At 25.6% G+C, this 27,203-nt stretch overlaps 2 protein-coding genes across 6 annotated transcripts in view; one reads left to right on the forward strand and one right to left on the reverse strand.

The window, feature by feature from the left end:
* The window catches only part of LOC135128674 (uncharacterized protein), a 94,422-nt gene that overhangs the window by 59,945 nt on the left and 7,274 nt on the right, over positions 1-27,203 (forward strand). For 3 of the 5 annotated variants that reach the window (XM_064055677.1, XM_064055676.1, XM_064055682.1), the window contains 2 exons: positions 5,984-6,113; positions 18,856-18,885. In XM_064055677.1, the coding sequence (XP_063911747.1) occupies positions 5,984-6,113; positions 18,856-18,885 (160 nt within the window). Of the gene's footprint in view, positions 1-5,983; positions 6,114-18,855; positions 18,886-26,236; positions 26,853-27,203 lie in introns of those variants that run through there. The other 2 variants (XM_064055678.1, XM_064055681.1) reach the window with 2 other exon arrangements.
* Positions 5,918-6,811, reverse strand: LOC135128676 (ADP-ribosylation factor 2-like). Its single transcript, XM_064055684.1, has one exon. It carries the CDS (start codon positions 6,718-6,720, stop codon positions 6,184-6,186), a length of 537 nt encoding a protein of 178 aa, XP_063911754.1. The 5' UTR covers positions 6,721-6,811; the 3' UTR covers positions 5,918-6,183.

Consider the following 27,203-nt stretch of genomic DNA (forward strand, 5'->3'; position numbering starts at 1 on the left):
ATCTGAAAAATCTGGAAAATGTGAAAAATTCAGAAGATTCACAAAATCTGGAAAATCTGGAAAATCCAAAAATTCAGGAAATTCAGAAAATCCAGAAAATTTGGAAAATCATAAAATCTGAAAAATCTGGAAAATGTGGAAAATTCAGAAGATCCAGAAAATCCAGAAAATCTGGAAAATTTGGAAAATCCTAGCAAAGCCAAGAAAATCAAAAATTCCAAAAAAACAAAAAATCCAAAAAAATCAAAAAATCCAACAAAATCGAAAACCACAGAAAATTCAGAAAAACCGGAATCTCTGGAAAATCAGAAACATACAGAAAATCTGAAAAACTTGGAAAATCCAGCAAATCCAGAAATCGAGCAAATTCAGAAAATACAGAAACATCTAGAAAATCCAGAAAATCTGAAAAATGTTGAAAACCTAGAAAATTCGGAAAATTCAGATAATCCAGGAATCCAGCAAATTCAGAAAATCTAGGAAACCCAGAAAATCTAGAAAATCCAGAAAATTTAAAAAATTTGACATATCTGAAACATCTTGAAAATTTGGGAAATCTGGAAAATACAATCTGGAAAATCTAGAAAGTCCAGAAAATTCAAAATTGTAAAAAATGAAAAAATCAAAAAACCAAAAAAAATCTGAAAAATTTTACAAAAGCCAACAAAATAAAAAAATCGAAAAAATTAAGAAAATCTAGAAAATACGGAAAATCCAAATATCGAAAAATTAGAAAAATTCAACAAATTAAAAAAAAAATTTAAATTCAGAAAATCCAGAAAATTTGGCAAATCTGGAAAATCTGTAGTATCCAGATAATCCAGGGAACGATTGACTCTTGTGACAGGCAACTAGTAACATCAACCATCATAACGAGGCGGCAAAAGTCACGAAATGGATTTTTCTTCTTCGCCCTTTAATCTTATTTCACGGTTTCTATACCATTAAGATAATGTAGAAAAGACTATTCTTGAAGATTTTTCGTCAAGCAATTTCCGCTGTGAGAAATCTATTTTTGTCTCCTCGAATTTCATTTTAAATTTTGAATCTTCCAAAATTTTCCCAAAAAAAAAACAATTCTCTGATGTAGATCTGTCCTAAAGTAATGAAATTTCTCAAAATGAGGTTGCTCTGGAGATTTTGAAACACAACGCGTACCTGAGGTTCTTTCAAATTATTTCAAAAACAACATAGGGAGTCCCAAGATATTTTTAAACTAAATACTTCAAAAATTAAACAAAAGAGGTCCTCAAGATTCCTGCAGACTTTTTCAAAAACTAGACACAAGGGACGCTCGAGATAGATTCTTTGAAATTATTTCAAAAACAAGAAAAAGGTCCCCGAAATTCATTCAAACCACTTCAAAAATATGACACAAAAGGTGCCCAATCTGCGAAACTACTTCGAAAACAAAGCCTCGAGGTTCTTTCAAACTGAGTACTTTAAAGACTAGATACAATGGGTCCCCGAGATTTTTTCAAAATACTTCAAAAACAAGACAAACGATCCCTAAGATTCTTTTAAACTACTTCAAAAACCAGAGATAAGGTTCCCGAGATTCTTTCAACCTAATTCAAAACCGAAACCAAAGTGGTCCCGAGATTCTTTCAAAACTACTTCAAAAACCAGAAGATTCTTTCAAATTACTTCAAAAACACGACAGGGATCCCTGAGATTCTTTCAAAACTTTTTCAAAAACCAAACACAAAGGGTTCCCGAGATTCCTTCAAATTAGTTCTAAAACAAAATAAAGATCCTTAGGATTCTTTCAAGCTAATACTTCAAAAACCAGAGACAAAGTTTACCCGGGATTCTTTCAAACTACTTCAAAATCCACACATAAAGGCTTCCTGAGATTCTTTCAAACTACAAACAAATCCAGAAAATCTAAACAAATCCAAAAAATTTAATCGAATCCAAAATATTCCAAAAATCTAAAGAAAATCAAAAATTAAAAAAAAACAAAAAATCCAAAAAAAAAGGGAAAACCTAGAAAATCCAGAAGATCCGGAATATCTGGAAAATCCAGAAAATCCAAAAATTCGGGAAATTCTGAAAATCCAGAAAATTTGGAATTTCAGAAAATCAGAAAAATCTGGAAAATGTGGAAAATTCAGAAGATTCAGAAAATCTGGAAAATCTGGAAAATCAGAAAATCTGGAAAATGGAAAATTCAGAAGATTCAGAAAATCTGGAAAATCCAGAAAGTCCAAAAATTCAGGAAATTCAGAAAATGCAGAAAACCAGAAAATTTGGAAAATCTAATGAATCTAGAAAATCCAGAAAATCTGGAAAATTTGGAAAATCCATAACATCCAAACAAATCCAAAAAATTTAATCAAACCCAAAATATTCCAAAAACCAAAAAAAAATTTAAATTCGAAAAAAACAAAAAATCCAAAAAAAAATCAAAAAACCGAAAGAATCGAAAAAATTTTAATAAATGCGAGAAATCCAAAAAATCCAAAAAATCGAAAAACCACAAAAAATCCGGAAAATCTGGAAAATTTGAAAAATGCAGAAAATCTGAAAAATTTGGAAAATCCAGAAAATCTGGAAAATCTGAAAAATATGAAAAACCCAGAAAATTCTGAAAATCCAGATAATCCTGGAATCCAGAAAATCTAGGAATGCAGCATATTAAAAAAATCTAGAAAACCCAGAAAATCTGGAAAATCCAGAAAATCTGGAAAATACCGAAAATCTGGAAAATCCAGAAAACTTTAAAAATCAGAAAATCTGGAAAATGTGGAAAATTCAGAAGATCGAGAAAATCCAGAAAATTAGAAAAATCTACAGAATCTGGAAAATCCACACAATTTGGAAAATCCCCAAAATCGGGGATATTTGAAAAATCTAGAAAATTCGGAAAATCTGGACAATTTGGAAAATTCAGGAAATTCAGAAAATCCAGAAAATTTGGAAATTCAGAAACTCTGAAAAATCTGGAAAATGTGGAAAATTCAGAAGATTCAGAAAATCTGGACAATTTGGAAAATTCAGGAAATTTAGGAAATCCAGAAAATATGGAAATTCAGAAAATCTGAAAAATCTGTAAAATATGGAATACTCAGAGGATCCAGAAAATCCAGAAAATCTGGAAAATCTGGAAAATCCAGAAAATCAAAAAATTCAGGAAATTCAGAAAATCCAGAAAATTTGGAAAATCAGAGAATCTGAAAAATCTGTAAAATATGGAATATTCAGAGGATCCAGAAAATCCAGAAAATCTGGAAAATTTGGAAAATTCTAACGAATCCAAAAAAATCAAGAATTCCAAAAAAAACACAAAATCCAAAAAAATAAAAAAATCCAAAAAAATCAAAAAATCCAAAAAAATCAAAAAATCTAAAAAAAATCAAAAAATCGAAACAATCGAAAAAATTTAAATAATCCAAAAAATCCAACAAAATCGAAAACCACAGAAAATCCAGAAAATCCGGAATATCTGGAAAATCAGAAAAATACAGAAAATCTGAAAAACGTGGAAAATCCAGAAAATCCAGAAATCCAGCAAATTCAGGAAATACAGAAACATCTAGAAAATCTAGAAATCCAGCAAATTCAGAAAATCTAGGAAACCCAGAAAATTAGAAAATCCAGAAAATTTAAAAAATCTGGCAAATCTGAAACATCTTGAAAATTTGGGAAATCTGGAAAATACAGACAATTTGTAAAATCTGGTAAATCTAGAAAGTCCAGAAAATTCAAAAATTGTAAAAAATCCAAATGAAAAAATCAAAAAACCAAAAAAATTCTGAAAAATTTTACAAAAGCCAACAAAATAAAAAAATTCGAAAAAATTAAGAAAATCTAGAAAATACGGAAAATTCAAATATCGAAAAATTAGAAAAATTCAACAAATTAAAAAAAAAATTTTAATTCAGAAAATTCAGAAAATTTGGCAAATCTGGAAAATCTGGAGTATCCAGATAATCTAGGGAATCTGCCAATCTGGAAAATTTTGAAAAACCAGAAAATTCAAAAAAATCGAAGAAATCCCAAAAAATTCAGAAAATCCAGAAAATTTAAAAAATCTGGCCAATCTGAAAAATCTGGAAAATACAGAAAACCTGAAAATTCTGGAAAATCCGGAAAACTGAAAATCTGTCAAATCTGAAACATCTGGAAAATTTAGGAAATCTGGAAAGTACAGAAAATCTGAAAAACTTTAAAAAAGCGAACTAAATAAAAAAAAATCGAAAAAAATAAGAAAATCTACCAAATACGGAAAATCCAAAAATCGAAAAATTAGAAAAATTCACCAAATTAAAGAAAATCCAAAAAATACAGAAATCCAGAAAATTCAGAAAATCCAGAAAACATGGAAACTCTAAAAAATCTGGAAAATCCAGAAAATTTGGAAAATTTAGAAAATTTGGAAAATCCAGAAAATCTGGCAAATCTGGAAAATCTGGAATATTCAGATAATCCAAGGAATCTGGCAAATCTGTCAAATTTGGAAAATCTTGAAAAAACAGAAAATTTTAAAAATCTGGAACATCCGGAAAACTTTGAAAATCTGTCAAAACTGAAACATCTGGAAAATTTAGGAAATCTGGAAAATATAGAAAATGTGCAAAATCTTGAAAATCTAGAAAATCCAAAAAATCTGGAAAATCTAGAAAGTCCAGAAAATTCAAGAATTGCAGAAAATCTAAATGAAAACATCAAAAAATCAAAAAAAAAATCTGAAAAATTTAAAAAAGCCAACAAAATAAAAAAAATTGAAAAAAATAAGAAAATGTAGCAAATACGGAAAATCCAAAAATCGAAAAATTAGAAAAATTCAACAAATTAAAATAAATCCAAAAAACCCAGAAATCCAGAAAATTCAGAAAATCCAGAAAATTTGGAAAATTTGGAAAATTTAGAAAATTTGGAAAATCCAGAAAATCTGACAATTCTGGAAAATCTGGAATAACCAGATAATCCAGGGAATCTGTCAATCTGGAAAATCTTGAAAAACCAGAAAATAAAAAAATCTAGAAAATCCACAAAATTTAAAAAATCTCTGAAAAATCTGGAAAATCTTAAAAATCGAGGAAATATGGAAAATACAGAAAATCTGAAAAATCTGTAAAATTTTGAAAATCTAGAAAATCGGAGAAATCTGGAAAATCTAGAAAGTCCAGAAAATTCAAAAATTGCAAAAAATTCAAATGAAAAAATCAAAAAATCAGAAAAATTCAACAAATTAAAAGACATCCAAAAAATCCAGAGATCCAGAAAATTCAGAAAATCCAGAAAACATGGAAACTCTAAAATATCTGGGATATCCATATCTAGATTGTCACTTCAAATTTTTAAATATGCTGGATTTTCAAAGAAATGTAGTTTTTTTACATTTTTCTTGTAGGGACTATTGAAAAATTAAAAAAACATCATCAATGAATTCAGTTGGTACCAAATATAACTCCTTTAGGGCTTATTTTTGCACTGCCAAGTTGGTAATACAAAAAACTTGAAATTTGAAAGTTCAGAACAAAAATGTCAAAATAAAATAAACAAAAACAACGTGTTTTGAATAAAAATCATAATCATCCTAACCCCAATTTTTTTTACAGAAGACTTGGCACCAAATATCTCCCTAAACAATGTTGTCGGATGAGTTCTCTGTTTTTCTGTTCATTACATTACTTATATTACATTTCAAATTTTTAATGTGCTAGAATTTCATAAAAATGTACTCTTTTTTGACATTTTTCAAAACAAAGAAACAAAAATTTTAACGAAAAATTTAACTGTTTTCGAAATTTTCATGAATTGACACACCCGTTTTTCAAAATTGAATAAATTTACAAGTTTTTTTTTAATCTCCATTATTATTATTTACCTTCTCTTTAAAAACAAATATCATCATCCACCCAAAAATGCCTCTCACTCACATTATGGTAACATTGACACCAAACCCTCGTAAAATAACACCCATAAATTAGATTTATTGCCGCTAAACACGTTAAGTACACTCGACTGTTTCTAGCACTGGACGTAGTGTTATATGGTGCTAACTTCGAAGGGATGAAACTGGCAGGGATGATCTTGATCGCCGTAGGATTTTTCCTCGTCATGTTCCCCGACAACTGGCCCGACTACATAACAAGACTCTTAAGGTAAGTAGCCACCCCCGACCACCCTCCCGCAACGACCTCGAGCAGCAGCCGATAACAACCCCTAAAGCAACTAAAGCAACTCCCGCGACAGCCATTCGAACCCCTCGTACAACCCATTGCCCTTGAGCGCGCAAATGCCCTGAATGTGCCACTTGCGCCCTCGTAAGCCGTCGAGCTGCAACCTCTCGGCGATCTCCGCCGCCGTCATGGACACCGGCAGGTCCTGCTTGTTGGCCAGGACGAGCAGGACTGCGCTCTGGAGCTCGTACTCCACCATGAGGTTCTGCAGCTCCTTGCCGGCCTCGTCGATGCGCTCGCGGTCGCTGGTGTCCACGACGAAGATGATGCCCTGGGTGTGCTGGAAGTAGTGTCGCCAGAGGCGGCGCAGTTTGTCCTGGCCGCCCACGTCCCAGACGGTGAAGGTGATGTTCTTGTACTCGACCATCTCCACGTTGAAGCCGATGGTGGGGATGGTGGTGACGACTTGGCCGAATTTCAGTTTGTAGAGGATGGTGGTTTTGCCGGCGCCGTCGAGGCCCACCATGAGGATGCGCAGTTGCTTCTTGGAGAAGAGTTTGTGGAATAAGCCGGAGATAGAGAGACCCATGGGAGCGGTGAGGGGATTTGGAGCATTGTACGGTGACAGGTGTCACTTTGACTTAAATGGGGATAAAATTGGGCTTTATGGAAGTCTTTATAAATAACTGGATAAAATATATATTGGGGAGAATAGCTCAGAATTTATCTGCCTAGATGCAGAAACAAGTTTTCAAAGGAAGAACTGTTTAAATTAGAATCGAATTTCAGGATCATGACCTGTTATTATCCAGTTTTCTAACCTATTCTAACCAGTTTTTTGGTAATAAGGCCAAGTTATACGGAAAAAGTAGTGATTGCTTGAATAGGAGAAACAATTGAAAAAAAAAATGGGTGCCAACCTATTACAACCAGCGCCAAATTCAAATTGGCACAAATTCGATTATTATTGCTTTATCATGTTTATTTTTGATTTTACGATTTCTCAGTTTTTTAGGGTCCGATTTTTCAATTATTCCGTCTTTCGTTTAATAGCTTTTCAGTTTTTCGATTTTATAATTTTTTAAAATTTTAGTTTGAATATTTTTTTTTAATTTTAAAAACTTGAAAATCGAAAAATTGCATAATTGTAAAATTTAAAAATCGAAAAACTGCAAAATCGAAAAACTGAAAATGGGTCAATTGAAAAATTGAAAAACCGAAAATTTGAAATACATATATCCAAAATTCATAAAATCAAAAAATTGCAAAATATTGAAAAATCGGAAAATAGAAAAACTAAAAATCAAAAGCTGGAAAAAAAATATCAAAATACTTAAGGATTATTGAAAAATTAAACAATTTAAGTTTGGAAACTGAAAAAACAAAAAATTTTAGTGAACGTTCGAAAAATAGAGTGATTGAGAAATGGAAAAATTACAAAATTGTAAAACTAAAAACTGTACAAATTAAAAAATCTAAAAACTGAAGAATCCAAAAGTATTACATTGAAACATAGAAAAATTAAAAACTTCTGAAGTTAAAAATCGAAAATTTGAAGAAACAAAATTTGAAAAATGGAGAAACTAAAACTCAATATATTGAAAAATTGAAAACTCGAGAAATCGAAAAACAGTAAAAATAGCAAAACTGAAAAATCAAAAAATGGAATTAATGAAAAAATGGAAAAATCGAATAATTGCCACATTGTGAACTCAAAGAAATCGAAAAATTGAAAAATTAAAAAACAAAAAATTTAATCATTGAAAAATTACGAAATCAGAAATTGCAAAATAAAAGTAAAAAAATTGAAGTATGTATTATTGAAAAATTGAAAAATTTTAGTTGAGAAATTTAAATATCGAAAAACTGAAAATTAAAAACTAAAAATTGGTAATTTAAAAAATCAGAAAATCGAAAAAACGAAAATTTAAAACATAAAAATTGTAAAATCCAAAACTGCAAAATAGAAACCGAAAAATCAAAAATTTCGAAAAACCGGAAAATCGAGTGATTGAGAAATCGAAAAATTACAAAATTGTTAAACTGAAAACTCCAAAAATTAAAAAATTAGAAATTGAAAAGTCGAAAAATGTTATTACGTTTTAGTACAATTAAAAAATTCTAAAAATAAAAATCGAAAAATTGAAGAAACAAAATTTGAAAAACAGGGAAACTAAAACTTGAAATATTGAAAAGTCGAAAATTTAAATTTAAGAAACAAAAATTGAAAAATGGAGTTTTTGAAAAATTGAAAAATCTAGAACTCGAAAAACGGTAAAAACGAAAATTTAAAAATATTCAAAATTGTAAAATCCAAAAATTGTGAAAGAAAATTTAAAAAACCGAAAAATCAAAAAACGGAATTAATGAAAAATCGAAGAATTTAAAAATCGAAAAATCGAATAATTACCACATTGTAAACTTATAAAAATCGGAAAATTGAAAAACTAAAAAACAAAAAATTTAATCATTGAAAAATTACGAAATCAGAAACTACAAAATAAAAGTCAAAAAATTGAAGAATTATTAAAAAATTGGAAAATTTTAACTGACAAATTGAAAAATCGAGAAACCAAAAATTAAAACATAAAAATTGTCAAATCCAAAAAATGCAAAATAGAAACCGTAAAAATTAAAAAATTGAAAAGAAAAACTGAAAAATTATAAAATCAAAAATTTTAAATCGAGAAACTAGAAAATCGAATAATTGAAAAATCGAAAACTCTAAAAATTAAAAAAACTAGAAATTGAAAAGTCGAAAAAGTGTTTTGGTACAATTAAAAAATCTAAAACTTGAAGAAACAAAATTTGAAAAAGCGAGAAACTAAAACTCGAAGTATTGAAAAATCCAAAATTTAAATTTAAGAAACAAAAATCGATTAAACGAAAAATCGAAAAATTAAATTATTGAAAAAACAAAAAATCAAAAAACGTAGAATTGAAGAATTTAAAAATTGAAAAATCGAAAAATTCTAATCACTGAAAAAATTGCAAAATCAAGGATTGCAAAGTAAAAACCGAAAAACTAAAATATCAAAAATAGAACACTAAAAAATCAAAAAATAACTGAAAACTGAAAAAATAACTGAAAACTGAAAGTCGAAAAATTGAAAAATTTTAAACTAAGAAATTTAGAAATTTGGAATCATAAAATACAAAAAATTGAAAAAGATTAAATCTATTCTAAAAAATTGCATTTTCAAGGATTGTAAAATAAAAATCGAAAAACTTAAATATTGAAAAGGCATATTTAAAAAATCAAAAAATTGAAAAATCGAAAAATTGAAAAGGAAAAATCTAATCATTGAAAAATTCGAAAAATTGCGAAATCAAAAATTGCAAAATAAAAATCGAAAAACTAAAAAAACTAAAAAATGGAGTATGTAATTGGAAAAACGAAAAATTGGAAAGTTGAAAAACTAAAAATTGAAAAATCAAATAATTGTATATCCAGAAATTGAAAAATCGGGTGATTCGAAAATAAAAAAAAATACAAAATTGTAAAAGTAAAAATTCCAAAAACTGAAAAATCGAAAAAACTATCATTGAAAAATTCGAAAATTTTAGAAAAATTCTTAATCGAAAACCAAAACAAAAACAAAAATTGAAAAATCGAAAATTGGAATTATTGAAAATTCGGAAAACTCAAAAATTTAAAAACGAAAAAATTGAAATATTTAAAAAATGAAAAATCGAAAAATTACAACATTGCACAATTATAAAAATTGAAAAGTTGAAAAATTCAAAAGCAAAAAATCTATTCACTGAAAATTTGCGAAATCAAGGATTGCAAAATAAGAATCGAAAAAACTGAAAAATGGAAAAAATGGAATAAGAATTAAAGAAACAAAAATTGAAAAATTGCAAACTAAAAAGCGAAAAATTGAAAATTTTGAAACTGAGAAATTAAAAGACTGAAAATGTGAAGAGTTTAAACATTGAAGAATTGAAAACTAAAAAATGTAATCATTGAAAAATTCGAAACATTCCAAATCGAAAAAATTCGAAATCAAAAATTGCAAACTAAAATATTCGACAAACTAAGGAGTCGAATTTAAAAATTAAAAACTGAAAAATTGAAAACCTGAAGATCGAAAAATTGAAAAATTTTAAATTAGGAAATTGAAAAATTGGGTAATTCAGAAACTGACAATAATACAATTGAAAAATCTAAAAATTGTAAAATTGAAACATAAAATTTTAAAGTTAAAAATCGAACAATTGAAGAAACGAGATTTGAAAAAGGGGAAAAACTAAAACTCGAAACGAAAATTTAAATGGAAAAACAAAAGTCCAAGAACTGAAAAACTGAAAAATGAAATTATTGAAAAATCGGAAAAATCGAAACATTAAAAAAGAGAAAAATTGGAGAATTTAAAAATTGCAACATTATAAGAATTATAAAAATCGAAAAATTGAAAAGTTGAAAAATTGAAAATTGAAATAATTTATTAAAGAATTGAAAAGTTGTAAACTAAAAAACGAAAAATTGAAAATTTTGAAACTGAGAAATTAAAAGACTGAAAATGTGAAAAGTTTCAAAAATTGAAAAATCGAAATATTCTAAATCGAAAAATTCTAAATCGAAAAACTGAAAAACTTAAAATCGAAAAGCTGGAAAATCGATAAATAGAAATATTGCAAAATTGTAACAATGAAAACGCAAAAAACTGAAAAATTTAGAAATTGAATAATCAAAAATTTAAAGCATTGAAACATTTAAAAAATTCTAAGATTAAAAATCGAAAAATTGAAGAACCAAAATTTGAAAAAGGGAGAAACTAAAACTCAAAATATTGAGAAATTGAAAATTTAAATTTAAGAAACATAAATCGAAAAATGGAATTATTGAAAAATTGAAAAATCGTGTAATCGAAAAACAGTAAAAACGAAAATTTAAAAATATTCAAAAATTGTAAAATCCGAAAATTGCGAAACAAAAATTGAAAAACAGAAAAATCAAAAAATGGAATTAAATGAAAAACCGGAAAATGGAAAAATTGAAATTGAAAAATCGAAGAATTTAAAAATGGAAAAATAGAATAATTGTCACATTGTAAACTCATAAAAATTGAAAAATTGAAAGATTAAAAAACAAAAAATGTATTCATCGAAAAATTATGAAATCAGAAACTGCAAAATAAAAATCAAAAAATTGAAGTATTATTGAAAAATTAAAAAATTCTAATTGAGAAATTGAAAAATCGAAAAATTGAAAATTAAAAAATTATCAATTGATGATTTCAAAAATCGTAAAATGCAAAAAATGCAAAATAGAAACCGAAAGACAAAAAAATTGAAAAGTGGAAATACTAACAAATCGAAAAACTGAAAAATTGAAAAATAAAAAATTTCGAAAAACTGGAAAATCCAGTGATTGAGAAATCGAAAAATTACAAAATTGTAAAACAAAAAACTTTAAAAATTAAAAAATCTAAAAATTGAAATATCCAAAAGTGTTAATTGAAACGTGGAAAAATTAAGAAATTCTGGAGTTAAAAATCGAAAATTTGAAGAAACAAGATTTAAAAAGGCAGAAACTAAAACTCGAAATATTCAAAAATTGAACATTTAAATTTAGGAAAAGTGGAATTATTGAAAAATTGAAAACTCGAGAAATCGAAAAACAGTAAAAACGAAAATTTTTGAATATTCAAAAATCGTAAAATTCGAAAATTGCCCAACAAAAATAGAAAAACTGAAAAATCAAAAAGTGGAATTAATGAAAAACCGGAAAATCGAAAAATCGAATAATTGCCACATTGTAAACTCATAACAATCGAAAAATTGAAACATTAAAAAACAAAAAACTTAATCATTGAAAAATTACGAAATCAGAAACTGCAAAATAAAAGTCAAAAAACTGAAGTAGGTATTATTGAAAAATTGAAAAATTTTAATTGAGAAATTAAAATATCGAGAAATTGAAAATCAAAAACTAAAAATTGGTAATTTAAAAAATCGGAAAATCCAAAAAACGAAAACTGAAAACATAAAAATTGTAAAATCCAAAAAATGCAAAATAGAAACCGAAAAACTAAAAAATTGAAAAATCAAAAATTTCGAAAAACTGGAAAATCGAGTGATTGAGAAATTGAAAAATTACAAAATTGTTAAACTGAAAACTCCAAAAATTAAAAAATTAGAAATTTAAAAGTTGAAAAATGTTACTATATGTTTTAGTACAATTAAAAAATTCTAAAGATTAAAATCGAAAAATTGAAAAAACCAAATTTGAAAAACAGGTAAACTAAAACTTGAAATATTGAAAAGTCGAAAATTTAAATTTAAGAAACAAAAATTGAAAAATGGAGTTTTTGGAAAATTGAAAAATCTAGAACTCGAAAAACGGTAAAAACGAAAATTTAAAAATATTCAAAATTGTAAAATCCGAAAATTGTGAAACAAAATTTGAAAAACCGAAAAATCAAAAAACGGAATTAATGAAAAATCGAAGAATTTAAAAATCGAAAAATCGAATAATTACCACATTGTAAACTTATAAAAATCGGAAAATTGAAAAACTAAAAAACAAAAAATTTAATCATTGAAAAATTACGAAATCAGAAACTACAAAATAAAAGTCAAAAAATTGAAGAATTATTAAAAAATTGGAAAATTTTAACTGACAAATTGAAAAATCGAGAAACCAAAAATTAAAACATAAAAATTGTCAAATCCAAAAAATGCAAAATAGAAACCGTAAAAATTAAAAAATTGAAAAGAAAAACTGAAAAACTATAAAATCAAAAATTTAAAATCGAGAAACTAGAAAATCGAATAATTGAAAAATCGAAAACTCTAAAAATTAAAAAAACTAGAAATTGAAAAGTCGAAAAAGTGTTTTGGTACAATTAAAAAATCTAAAACTTGAAGAAACAAAATTTGAAAAAGCAAGAAACTAAAACTCGAAATATTGAAAAATCCAAAATTTAAATTTAAGAAACAAAAATCGATTAAACGAAAAATCGAAAAATTAAATTATTGAAAAAACAAAAAATCAAAAAACGAAGAATTGAAGAATTTAAAAATTGAAAAATCGAAAAATTCTAATCACTGAAAAAATTGCAAAATCAAGGATTGCAAAGTAAAAACCGAAAAACTAAAATATCAAAAATAGAATACTAAAAAATCAAAAAATAACTAAAAACTGAAAAAATAACTGAAAATGAAAGTCGAAAAATAGAAAAATTTTAAACTAAGAAATTTAGAAATTTGGAATCTTAAAATACAAAAAATTGAAAAAGAATAAATCTATTCTAAAAAATTGCGTTTTCAAGGATTGTCAAATAAAAATCGAAAAACTTAAATATTGAAATCGCATATTTAAAAAATCAAAAAATTGAAAAATCGAAAAATTGAAAAGTAAAAAATCTAATCATTGAAAAATTCGAAAAATTGCGAAATCGAAAATTGCAAAATAAAAATCGAAAAACTAAAAAACCGAAAAATGGAGTAATTGGAAAAACGAAAAATTGGAAATTTAAATTTAAGACACAAAATCGGAAAGTGGATTTATTGAAAAATCGAAAACTCGAGAAATCGAAAAACAGTAAAAACGAAAATTTAAAAATGTTCAAAAATTGTAAAATTCGAAAACTGTCAAACAAAAATAGAAAAACTGAAAATTCAAAAAATGGAATTAATGAAAAACCGGAAAATAGAAAAATCGAATAACTGCCACATTGTAAACGTATAAAAATGGAAAAATTGAAAAATTAAAAAACAAAAAATTTTATTATTGAAAAATTACGAAATCAGAAACTATAAAATTAGAGTCTAAAATTTAAGAGTCATAGAAAAAGTGAAAAATTTGAATGGAGAAATTGAAAAATCGAAAACTGAAAAATTGAAAAATCAAAAATTTTGAACCGAGAAACTGGAAAATCAAGTGACTGAGAAATCAAAAATTAAAAAAGAACTAGAAATTGAAGAGTCGAAAAATTATTACTATGTTTTAGTACAATTAAAATTAAAAAATTGAAGAATTTAAAAATCGAAAAATTCAAGATTGTTTGAAACTGAAAGTCGAAAAATTAAAAAAATTTATACTGAGAAATTTAGAAATTTGGAATTATAAAATACGAAAAATTGAAAAAGAATAAATCTAATCACTGAAAAATTGCGACATCTAGGATTGTAAAATAAAAATCGAAAAACTTGAATATAGAAATGTAATATTTAAAAAATCAAAAAATTGAAAAGTAAAAAATCTAATCATTGAAAAATTCGAAAAATTCGAAATTGAAAAACTGCGAAATCAAAAATTGCAAAATAAAAATCGAAAAACTAAAAAACCAAAAAATCGAGTAATTGGAAAATAGAAAAACTGGAAAGTTGAAAAACCAAAAATACAAAAATCAAATAATTTTGTATGCAGAAATTGAAAAATCGGGTGATTCGAAAATCAAAAAATTACAAAATTGTAAAAGTGAAAAATCAAAAAATTTAAAAATTGAATAATCAAAATTTGAAATATCGAAAAACTGTGGCAGTTAAACATGAAAAAATTGAAAAATCGGGATACCAAAAGTCGAAACCTAAAAAACGGAAATTTGAAATATTTAGCAATTCTAAAATCAAAAAAATTGTAAATTAAAAATCGAAAAACTTAATATAAGAAAAAAATTCAAAAGAAAAGAAAATTAAAAATCAAAGACTGGAAAAATCAAGTCAAAGCATCAAAAAATTTGTAACCGAGAAATGAAAAAAACAGGTGATTGACAAATGAAAAAATTACAAAATTTTGGAAAGTCAAAAATCGAAAAATTGAAAAATCGAAAAACTAACACTGAAATATCAAAATATTGAAAAAGTTTAGAAAAATTCTTTATCGAAAAACAAAAAAAAAGAACGAAAATTGAAAAATCGGAAAATGGAATTATTGAAAATTCGGAAAAATCGAAAAATTAAAAAACGGAAAATTGAAGACTTTAAAAATTGAAAAATCAAAAAATTGCAACATTGTAGAATTAGAAAAACAGGAAAATTGAAAAGGAAAAATTCTAATCATTGGAAAATTGCAAAATAAAAATCGAAAAACTAAAATATAGAAATGGAATATTTAAAAAATCAAAAAATTGAAAAATCGAAAAATTGAAAAGTAAAAAATTTAAAATTGAAAAATTCGAAAATTCCAAATCGAAAAATTGCGAAATCAAACATTGCAAAATAAAAATCGAAAAACTGAAAAACAGAAAAATGGAGTAATTGGAAAATTCAAAATCTGAAAATAGGAAAATCAAATAATTTAATATACAGAAATTGAAAAATCGGGTGATTCAAAAATCAAAAAATTACAAATTTGTTAAAGTGAAAAATCTAAAAATTAAAAAATTGGAAAATTGATTTTAAAACTTGAAATATCGAAAAACTGCAGCAGTGAAACATCAAAAAATTTAAAAATCGAGATACCAAAAATAGAAACCTAAAAAAAAGATCTTAAATATTTAGCAATTCTAAAATCAAAAAATTGTAAAATAAAAATCGAAAAACTTAATAATCAAAAAAAAAAAATAAAAAAAAAGAAAAGATCAAATCAAAACACCAAAAAATTTATAATCGACAAATGGAAAAAACAGGTGATTGAAAAATAAAGGGTAAATCACAAAAATTTGGAAATTGAAAATTTCAAAAACTGAAAAATCGCAAAAAACTATCATTGACATCAAAATATTGGAAAATTTAAAAAAATTCTTAATCGAAAAACAAATACAAAAATTGAAAAATCGAACAATGGAATTATTAAAAATTCGAAAAATTGAAAAACTTTAAAAATAATAAAATTGAAAAACAAAAAATCTAATCAGTGAAAAATTGCAAAATCAAGGATTGCAAATTAAGAAACGAAAAACTAAAATATCAAAAGTGGAACATTTAAAAAATTAAAAAATTAAAAATTTTAAAATTGAAAAATCGAGAAATTAAAGAGTAAAATATTTGATCACTGAAAAATTGCGAAATCAAAAGTTCCAAAATAAAAATCGAAACATGGAGTAATTGAGAAAAAAAAATAGGAAGATTGAAAAACTAAAAATAGGAAAATCAAATAAGTTAATATCGAAAAATTAAAAAATCTGATGATTCAAAAATCAAAAAAAAATACAAAATTGTAAAACTGAAAAAATGTAAAAATAAAAAAATTGGGAAATTGAATTATCAAAACGGGAAATATCGAAAAACTGTAGCTGTGAAACACAAAAAATTTGAAAAATCGAAATAACAAAAATCAGAGCATAAAAAACCGGAAATTTGAAATATTTAACAATTCTAAAATCAAAAAATTGTAAAATAAAAATTGAAAACTTAATACTCGCAAAAAAAAACTGCAAATTAAAAATCAAGGAATGAAACAATCAAATCAAAATATCGAAAAATTTATAATCGAGAAATGTAAAAAAAGATTGAAAAATGCAAAATTACAAAATGTTGGAAAGTGAAAATTCCAAATATTGAACAACTGAAAAATCGAAAAATGGAATTATTCAAAATCGAAAAATCTAATCACTGAAAAATTGCGAAATCAAGAGCTGAAAAACTAAAATATCAAAAATAGAATATTTAAAAAATCAAAAAATTGAAAACCTGATTGAAAAATTCGAAAAATATTCCGAAACCAAAATTTGCGAAATCAAACATTGCAAAATAAAAAACCGAAAAATGGGGTTAATAAAAAAATGAAAAAGTGGAAAACTGAAAAACTAAAAATAGAAAAATCGAATAATTTCATATCCAGAAATTGAAAAATCGGAGGATTCTTAATCGAAAACCCAAAGAAACCAAATATTGGAAAATGGAAAAAGGAAAAGTCGAGAAAAAAATGGCAAAACTGAATATCGAAAACTGCAAAATTGTAAAGTAAAAATTGAAAAATTGCAAACGGAAAAACTGATAAATCGAGAAACAAAAATCGAAACACTGAAAAACGAAAATTTAAAATATCTGAAAACCGCGAAATCAAATATATAATTGCAAAATAAAAATCCTAAAACTTTAAAATCGAAAAATTGAAAAATTGAAAAACCGGAGAGAAATTAAAACAGTGAAAAATTGCAAAGTGTAAAATTTAAAAACAGAAAAAATTTTAAATTTAAAATTCGAAAAATTACAAACCAAAAAATTAATTAGTTGAAAAAGTGTAAAACTAATTCGAAAAATTGAAAAATTACAAAATATTAAAAATTAAAAATTCTAAGAACTGATAAAAATTGAAAATGGAAAATCGAGAAATAAAAATCGCAGATCTGAAAAAGTGAAAATTGCAAAATTGTAAAATCGAAAAATTGAAGAAAACAAAAAATGAAAAGTCAAAAAACTAGGAATAAAGACATTGAAACCAATAAAATTTAAAATATCTGAAAGGTGCAAAATCAAAAAAAAGGGCAAAATAAAATTCGAAAAATAGAATAACTGAAAAATCGGAAAAATCCGACAATTAAAAATCGAGAAAGTGAACATCGAAAAATTTTAAATTGAAAACTAGAAAAATCTCTAATTAAAAAACTGAAGAAACGAAAAATTGCGAAATTAAAACTTAAGAAATTGAGAAACTAAATATCGAACAATTGAAAAATTATAAAACTGAAATTTTTAAGAATTCAAAAAATCGAGAAGTCGAAAAATCAAAATCGGAAACCAAAAACCGAAAATTGCAAAATTGAAAAATCGAAATATTGCAAAATTATTTGTAAAAACTCTGCTTTTAATATAGCCTTTTCTAATTTTTATATAATTACAAAAAAAAAAAATAAAAACAAAAACTACATATTTTTTCTACTCTCAAATATTCTTTCTCTTTTTCTTTCCTTAATTGAACTCTACTGTCTACTCTACCGGAATGTTCCTCACGCTCCTTCTCCAAAAAAAAAAAATGCGAAAATTTACCCACCAGGCGCGCCAACTTTACCAAAAAAAAAACCAGCTGCATTAACTGCGCCAGATTCGCTCAATCATCATACGTTTCCTCCATCCAGTCGCACACTCGCACAAACATAAATTTTACGCCGCCATAAACGAAAACAAGCTTGTAAATGTCGCCGCGTCAATAAAGACGTTATTATCGGCTGCTGCTGACCGGACTGTTTTCGCTGATCTGAACCTACTGTTATTTTCTTTTCTCCACTGTCATTCTCACCACCGAGTGGTAAATAGAGTAAAATCAATCCGAACCCTGAAACCAAACCGACTAGTGCAGCAGCGAGCTTAATTCGATCTAAAATTTTAATTTTGCAGAAAATCCACACGATTCTTCCAAGGGAAGGTTTGTTCATTATGCTAGCTAAAAATTATTTGCTAATGGAGAGTTTATTTTGAGTTTGCGATAGTTTTGTTTTTCGAACGAAGATAGATAGTTTTAGCTCAAATATGGTGGGTTAAGAGGATTAAAACCGAAGCATCATCATATTTGGGACTTTTAACTGCGAGAGAAATTAAAGTGCTTACTTAGCGAAATTGTTTTGGAAATTCAGAGCTCCCTCGGTAATTCATACTTAACCTCCTCTTCTGTTAGATCTCTTAGGAGTTACATTTCGATTAGCATGGTTTTCTGATTTCTCCGCTTTTTATGTTTTTACGTTTCTTTTCATTACTTCACTTCGCACTTTCCGACACCCACGATTAATTAATTAATGTGTTATGATTACTTATTATTACTGCATTTGGCTAATTGCTACGTTTCCATTAAAACGAATCCTCCTACTAAAAGCTTTATAATCCCTTGTTGCAGAAATATCATCATGTTGAGTCACAGTGCCAGGTAAGCTTTCAGACCGAAAAAAGTTACGTATCTTTCTGCACGCTTTCCTCATTTTATTGTTGATCTACTTGTCGTGACTTTGAAGACTTTTCCATTATTTCTTTTCCTTATTAAGACACCAAATACACCTGACACAAACAACACACAAAGTTACTCTGGAAATGTAGGAGATCGTGTAGTTTTTGTTATTGAATTATTTATAAGTTCAGTTCACTTCCGTTCTGATTATTTGGTGCTAGGCGCATAGGGTGGCAATAAATTATAGACTTAATCGGCATTTTTGAATATAAAGAACTTCCTGAGCGACATGTTTGAATCCGAAACAAATAAATCTCCGAAAATAGCTTCTTCGCAGTTTGGTTTATGAAGCGAACTTCGAATGTCTCCAAAACTTAGGTTTCACTTAAAAGAAAACGCTTTGTTCGAATTTCGCTCAACACATTTCAAATTTCTTAATGTGTCTTTTACGGTTTGAGAGGGGTGTTTTCGCACTCGAGAAAGTCAGGCTTTATAAAACGCTTTCAGAGTGGCGAGAATAAAATTATATTTAATAAAATATTAAACGATATTATTTTCAACTCGTTTGAGCTGATAAGTAGGCAACCAATAATTCACCCCTAACAACGATGGCATTATTTCCATTTCTCTTTTGTTTAATTTCTATTGTTTCTTCAAATGTTGTGTTTTATCAAATACAAGATTCGTTAACAATGGTACTCCAACATTATTTTTAACTATACAGAGTGTCCTGTTAAGTTTATTTTTAAAATCTGTATTCTCATAAACACTCGGTATGTAAAAGTTGATTTCATTGATGCCACAACAAAGTGCGTTTTTCTGTTTATTTTTTCACAAAATATTGCCAACACAAAGTTCAAAAATAATTGTTTAGTGATTTTTTTGCATCGTTAAAAAAATTCAAGAAAGTTGGAATAACGTGGCAACGTTGCATCTGAATTTCAAAAATAAAATAGGGTTATGAAGCTAATAAAAATATGTAAAATTATATAGTGTTCTATTAAAAAAAAAAATTTATTTACGGAAATTGAAAAATTGAAAAATGGGGTAACTAAAAATCCGAAAATAAAAAAAAACAAAATTTAAAATATCTAAAAATTGTGAAGTCGGAAACTTGCCAATCGAAAAATTGCGAAATCAAACATGGCAAAATTAAAATGGGAAAATGGAATAATTAAAAAATAGAGAATGAAACATTGGAAAACTGTAAATTTTTAAAATTCAATTAGAGAATAATTTTAAAATTGAAAACTCCAAAAAGTGCAAATCCAAAAATGAATTAATTGAAAATTTGAAAAACTAAATCGAAAAAATGAAAAGTTCTAATCTAGAAGTGGAAAAATCACGTGATTAAGAAACTGAAAAACTACAAAATTCTAAACATTGAAAAATCAAAAAATTGATTTGAAACATCGAAAAATTGCAAAATAAAAATCTAAAAACTTAAAAAGATTGAAAACTGCCAGTGTAAAATTTAATAATGGAAATTTTTTTCTAAAATGTAAAATTGAAAAAATTGCAAATCCAAAACTGAATGAGATGAAAAAATGTAAAGGTAGTTCGAAAAATTGAACAGTTGAAAACTGAGAAATTGAAAAATTACAAAATCTTAAAACTGAAAATTCCAAAAGTGGAAAAATTAAAAAAAAAATGCAAATCGTAAAACTGAAGAAACAAAAATTAAAAAATCGAAAATTGCAAAATTGTAAAATTCGAAAAATTGCAAATAGAAAATTGGATTAATTAAAAATACGAAAAACTAAATAAAAAAATTAAAAATCAGGTAATTGAGAAATTAAAAAAAAACAAAATTTTAAAAACTGGAATTCTAAAAATTGAAAAAAAGAGGAATTGAAAACTCTCACAAATGAAAAATCGAAAAACTGTAATCTTGAAACATTGAAAATTTGCCAAACTCAAAAGTTATAAATCGAAAAATTTTAAAATGAAAACTAGAAAAATTATAATGAAAAAATAAAAAAATGAAGCGAGGAATTGAAAAATCTAAAAATTGCAAAATAAAAACCGAAGGATGAAAAAACGAAAAACAGGATAATTGTAAAAATGAAAAATGAAAAAATTCGAAAAATCGAGCAGTTGAAAACTCGAAATATTTAAGATTGAAAATTACAAAAGTTGCTAATCAAAAAACCAAAGAAAGGAAGTATTGAAAAATCGAGAAACATCGAAAAAACGAAAATTTAAAACATTTGAAAATTGTAAAATAAAAAAAATATAAAATTCCAAAAACTTAAAAAATGAAAAACTGGTACATTCAAAAATTGCCACGGTGTAAAATTTAATAATGGAATTTTTTTTCTAAAATGTAAAATTCAAAAAACTGCAAATCCAAAAACGAATTAGATGAAAAAATGTAAAGCTAGTTCGAAAAATTGAAAAGTTGAAAACTGAAAAATCGAACAATTAGAAAATCTTAAAAACTGAAAATTCCAAAATTGGAAGAATTTAAAAAAAAAATGCTAATCGTAAAACTAAAGAAACAAAAATTAAAAAATCGAAAATTGCAAAATTGTAAAATTCCAAAAATTACAAATCGAAAATTGGATTAATTAAAAATACGAAAAACTACATAAAATAATTGAAAATCAGGTGATTGAGAAATTAAAAAAAAAACAAAATTTGATAAACTGAAATTCTAAAAATTGAAAAAACGAGGAATTGAAAACTCAACAATTGAAAAATCGAAAAACTGTAACCTTGAAACATTGAAAATTTGCCAAATTCAAAAGTTGATAAACCGAAAAATTGTAAAATGAAAACTAGAACAATTTCTAATGAAAAAACCGAAGAAACGAGGAACTGAAAAATTGAAAAATTGCAAAATAAAAATCAAAGCATCAAAAAATGGAAAAACAATAATTGTAAAAGTGAAAAACCAAAAAATTCGAAAAATCGGGAAGTTGAAAAATCAAAAATTTTAAAAATGAAAAATTGTAAAATCAAAAAGTTGTAAGATTAAAATATCGAAAGACTGAAAAATCGAAATATTTAAAATTGAAAATTAGAAAAATTCCTGTTCAAAAACAAAAACAGAAGAAACGAAAAGTTGAAAAATCGAGAAACATAGAAAAAACGAAAATTTAAAACATATAAAAATTGTAAAATTATTTAAAACTTTGAAAATTACCACGGTGTAAAATTTAATAATTGAAATATTTTAGAGAAATTTCGAGAAATCGCAAAATTGCTAAATCTTAAAAACTGAAAATTCCAAAAGTGGAAAAATTTTAGAAAAATTGCTAATCGTAAAACTGAAGGAACAAAAATTGAAAAATCGAAAATTGCAAAATATAAAATTCGAAAATTGGATTAATTAAAAATACGAAAAACTAAATAAAAAAATTGAAAATCAGGTGATTCAGAAATTAAAAAAAAAAACAAAATTTTAAAAACTGGAATTCTAAAAATTGAAACAACGAAGAATTGAAAACTCAACAACTGAATCGAAAAACTGTAACCTTGAAACATTGAAAATTTGCCAAATTCAAAAATTAATAAATCGAAAAATTTTAAAATGAAAACTAGAAAAATTTTAATGAAAAAATAAAAAAATTAAGAAGCGAGGAATTGAAAAATCGAAAAATTGCGAAATAAAAATCGAAGCATCAAAAAATGGAAAAAATGGAATTAAAAAATTATGTGGGAAATTCTAAACATTGAAAAACCGAAACATTGAAATCAAAAACTGAAAAATCGAAATATTCGAAAGTTAAAAATAGAAAAATTTTAAAACTCTAATCGAAAAACTGAAGAAACGAAGAATTTGAAAAATCGAAAAATGCAAAATAAAAACCGAAGGATGAAAAAACGAAAAAGAGGATAATTGTAAAAATGAAAAATGAAAAAATTCGAAAAATCAAGCAGTTGAAAACTCGAAATATTTAAAATTGAAAATTAGGTCAGAAAAAAGTCGTAAAATTGAAAAATCGAAAATGCAAAGTGTTTAAATTAAAAAATCGAAAAAGTGAAGAAACAAACAATCGAGAAACATCGAAAAAACGAAAATTTAACACATCTAAAAATTGTAAAATTAATTAAAATTGTAAACTAAAAATCCAAAAACTTAAAACTTTGAAAATTACAATGGTGTAAAATTTAATAATGGAAAAATTTTAGAGAAATTTCGAGAAATCAAAAAATTACAAAATCTTAAAAACTGAAATTCCAAAAGTGAAAAAATTTTATATAGAAAAATTGCTAATCGTGAAAGTGAAGAAACAAAAATTGAAAAATCGAAATTTGCAAAACTGTAAAATTTAAAATTCGAAAAATTGATAAATCGAGTAACTAAAAATCAAAACGTTGAAAAAACGAGAATCTATAAAACATCTAATAAAAGTTGTAAAATCAAAAAAGTGCAAAATAAAAATCGAAAAATAACAACATTGTAAAATAATTTACAAAAAATTGTAAAATTGAAAAAACGAGTAATTGAAAACTCAACAAGTGAAAAATCGAAAAACCGTAACCTTGAAACATCGAAAATTTGGAAAATTCAAAAGTTAAAATCGAAAAATTTTGAAATGAGAATCGAGGCACCAAAAACGAGATAATTGTAAAAATGAAAAATCAAAAATTTCAAAAAATCCAGAAGTTTTGAAAAATCAAAAATTAAAAAAAATAAAAATTGTAAGACTGAAACATCGAAAAAACGAAAATTTAAAACATCTAAGAATTGTAAATCGAACTGAAATGGAAAAATTGGAAAATCAAAAATCAAAAAACGGCAACGCTGTAAAATTTGGTTATAGAAAAATTTTAAAATTGAAAATTGAAGAATGGGTTAATTGAAATTTTGAAAAATTAAATCGAAAAATTAAAAAATCAAGTGATTGAAAATTACAAAAATTTGAAAAACGAGATTTCTAAAAATTGAAAAATCGTGAATTTGAAAATCTGAACTTAAAAAATCAAAAAATTGTAACACTGAAACGCCAAAAAATTGAAAAAATCAAAAAAATTTAAAATGGAAATAAGAAAACTACCCAATCGAAAAATTAAAGAACCGAAAAGTTGGAAAATCGAAAAATTGTAATTGAGATAACAAAAATCGGAAAACTGAAGAATCTAAAATTTTAAAAATTGAAAATTTTTAAAGTTAAAAAGTCGAAAGATTTTAAAATAAAAACCAAAAATAATTCTTATCGAAAAATGGTAACTCTGAAACATCGAAAAATTGAAAAATTCTAAAATGAAAAAATCGAAAAAGTGAAGGAACAAAAAGTTAAAAAATCAAGAAATATCGAAAAAACAAAAATTTAAAAAATCGAAAGATTGTAAATCGAAAAATATGTAGAATAATTGAAAAATAGGAAAATTTGGAAAATCAAAAATCGGGAAAATGAAACATCTAAAAATGACAACGTTGTAAAATTTGATTCTAGAAAAATTTTAAAATTGAAAATTCGAAAACCACAAATTGAAAAATGGGTTGTTCGAAAAATTGAGAAATCAGGTTATTGAAAATTACAAAAATTTTAGAAATCGAAAATTCTAAAAATTGAAAAATCAAAAATTAAAAAATCGCAAAATTGTAACATTGAAACATCGAAAAATTGAAAAATTCAAAAATTAAAAATCTAAAAATTTAATTATGCAAAAAATTGAAGAAACAAAAATTCTAGCTATTGAAAAATTAAAAATCGAAAAACTAAAAAGTTCTAAAGTTGAAAAATTGAAATATTTAAAACTGAAAATTAGAAAAGTTGCTAATCGAAAAATAGAGGAAACAAAACTTTGGAAAATCAAAAAATTGAAAAATCGAAAAACTGAAGAAACAAAAAGTTCAAAAGTCGAGAAACATGGAAAAAACGAAAATTTAACGAAAATTTAAAACACCAAAAAATTGTAAATCGAAAAATGGAGTAATTGAAAAATCGGGAAAATTGGAAAATCAAAAATCGTGAAATTAAAATACTGAAAAATGGCACTGTAAAATTTCGTTATAGAAAAATTTTAAAACTGAAAATACGAAAAACTGCAAATTGAAGAACGGGTTAATTGAAAATTTGAAAAATTAAATCGAAAAATTGAAAAATCAGGTGAAAATTACAAAAATTTCAAACCGAAACTTCTAAAAATTTAAAAATCGTGAAATTAAAAAAATCGTAAAATTGTAACAGTGGAACATCGAAAAATTTAAAAATTCAAAAATTAAAAATCAAAAAATTTAAAAATGGAAATAAGAAAAATTCTCATTCGAACAAAAAATCTAAGTATTTAAAAAATTAAAAAACGAAAAACTAAGAAGTTTGAAAATCGAGAAAGTAAAAACCGGAAAAGTGAAAAATTTTAAATTCTCTAAATTGAAAATTTTAAAAGTTAAAAAATCGAAGAATTTAAATATGAAAACCAGAACAAGTTTGAATCGAAGAATGGTAAAACTGAAATATTGAAAAATTGAAAAATTGGAATGTTAAAAATAGGAAAAAAATTGAAAATTGAAAAAATTAACAAGTGAAAAACTAAAAATTGAAACATTGAAAGCAACAATTTTAAACGTCAAAAAGTGCAAAATTCAAAAATGAAAAAATCTAATAAATGAATAAGTTCAAACTGAAAATTCGAAATAATGAAAATCTAAAAATTGTAAAACTAAAAAATCGGAATAATGAAAAAAGAAAAATTGCGAATTCTAAAAATTATGCTAAGAAAACATTCAAAAAATGCAAAATTTAAAAGTCATAAAATCGAAAAATTTAAAATAAAAAATTAGAAAAATTTCTAATCGAAGGAACGGAAAATTGAAAAATCAAAAAATTAAAAATCGAGAAACTAAAAATCAAAATATTTCCTGCGTGAATAAAAACACGCTCCTCGATATCCCGTTAATTATCATTATTATTATAAAATTTATAATTGTTTTTTCAAAATGTTAGGATAAAAAATTCGTAAAAATAATTCGCTCAAACCTAAAGGATACGAAGAAGTTTGCATATTTCGTGGTTATTTGGAGAACTATCAAATTAGCTGTTGGTCGAAAACATTTTGATTTACAGTTGGCTACAGTACGGCACAAGAACTGAGTCTATGATGGTTCTACAAATTATCCAAAACTCACCAACTTCGATGAAGATCAAACGTAATCGAGTCATGACCTAACCATAAACATGTCGCCAAGTTGAACTTAGCTGAACTAATCGTGTAGACTTTGGTGCACAAATAGAAAAAAATCGTCAGTAGCCATAAAACTCGACTTTATTTTTATTTTTCGTAGCGTACATACTTTCTTTTGGGTATTCCTATGATTTCGATAAAAGATGTACAATTGGTGATCTGTCTGTAGTAATGTGACTTTTCTTTTAATTTATAGTATGCCAACCCCAAATAGGGGTAAAAAACGTGAATTAATGTATGTATGTGTAGTGTGTTGCGTCATTCTCCTCATGCTGTACAAAATACGATAGAAGTGTAATAATAAGTATATTGTTACAGTAGATTTAGCAATATGACAATCCCTTTAGATGACAATAAATTTTTATGTCCTTTTGGTTTGGCTATTTTAAATATTAGACCTTAGCAAACCTGCATTTATGTACTTCCCCGACTACAACACAAACACAGTACACACACTTTTGTTTTCGCACACATCTGTTCGTTGTTCTATCCGTTGCTGTGACAGGTAGGTTTTATTTTGGTTTGCATGGACTCTTTGCTGGTTGGTAATACGTACACTTTCACAAACCTAGTTATGAAGGAGATCACAAGGTCACAAACGTCACGCATTCAAAATCGTCCTAAATCAGTACATGGGGCTTTTCGAATCTGTTTTGGTGGATATTTAAGTAAAGAATTAATTAATTACTTTACAAATTAATTAAGTAATTAATTGATAAAAATAATGACAGCCCGAAATAAATTAGCTTGCCAAATATTCGAGTAATTAAAAAAAAAGTGTGATAATTTTAGTACAGCACGAAAAATCGCAACTTTAGGCACGCAGAACGAAAATATCCACACAAACTTGCCAACCACTGCACATTCATAAAAATTTAATTACCCATCTCCACCGCAGCGCTTTTTCACCCCATCTCGATCCGGGGTTCGGCGAACCACTTAAATGATTACATTTCACGTCTTCCATCTCCCATTTGTGATTCAAACAGGGCCGTAAAAAAATTGAGTCGCTTTTTGAAATATTCACACGATTTTTTCCTGGTTTGAGTCATAAATCAGCAAGCACGTTTCTCTAATGTAGTATGATTGTTCTTGTTCATTGTGTTGTTTCTCGTGCCTCGTTGTGTGTGTGATTTGTGGTCTGATGGTGCGGTACCCTAACG

This window comes from Zophobas morio, unplaced genomic scaffold (genome assembly GCF_036711695.1).
Source record: "Zophobas morio isolate AGI-343-1 ecotype UQ-CSIRO unplaced genomic scaffold, CSIRO_AGI_Zmor_V1 ptg000014l, whole genome shotgun sequence".
Taxonomy (NCBI): Eukaryota; Metazoa; Arthropoda; class Insecta; order Coleoptera; family Tenebrionidae; genus Zophobas; species Zophobas morio.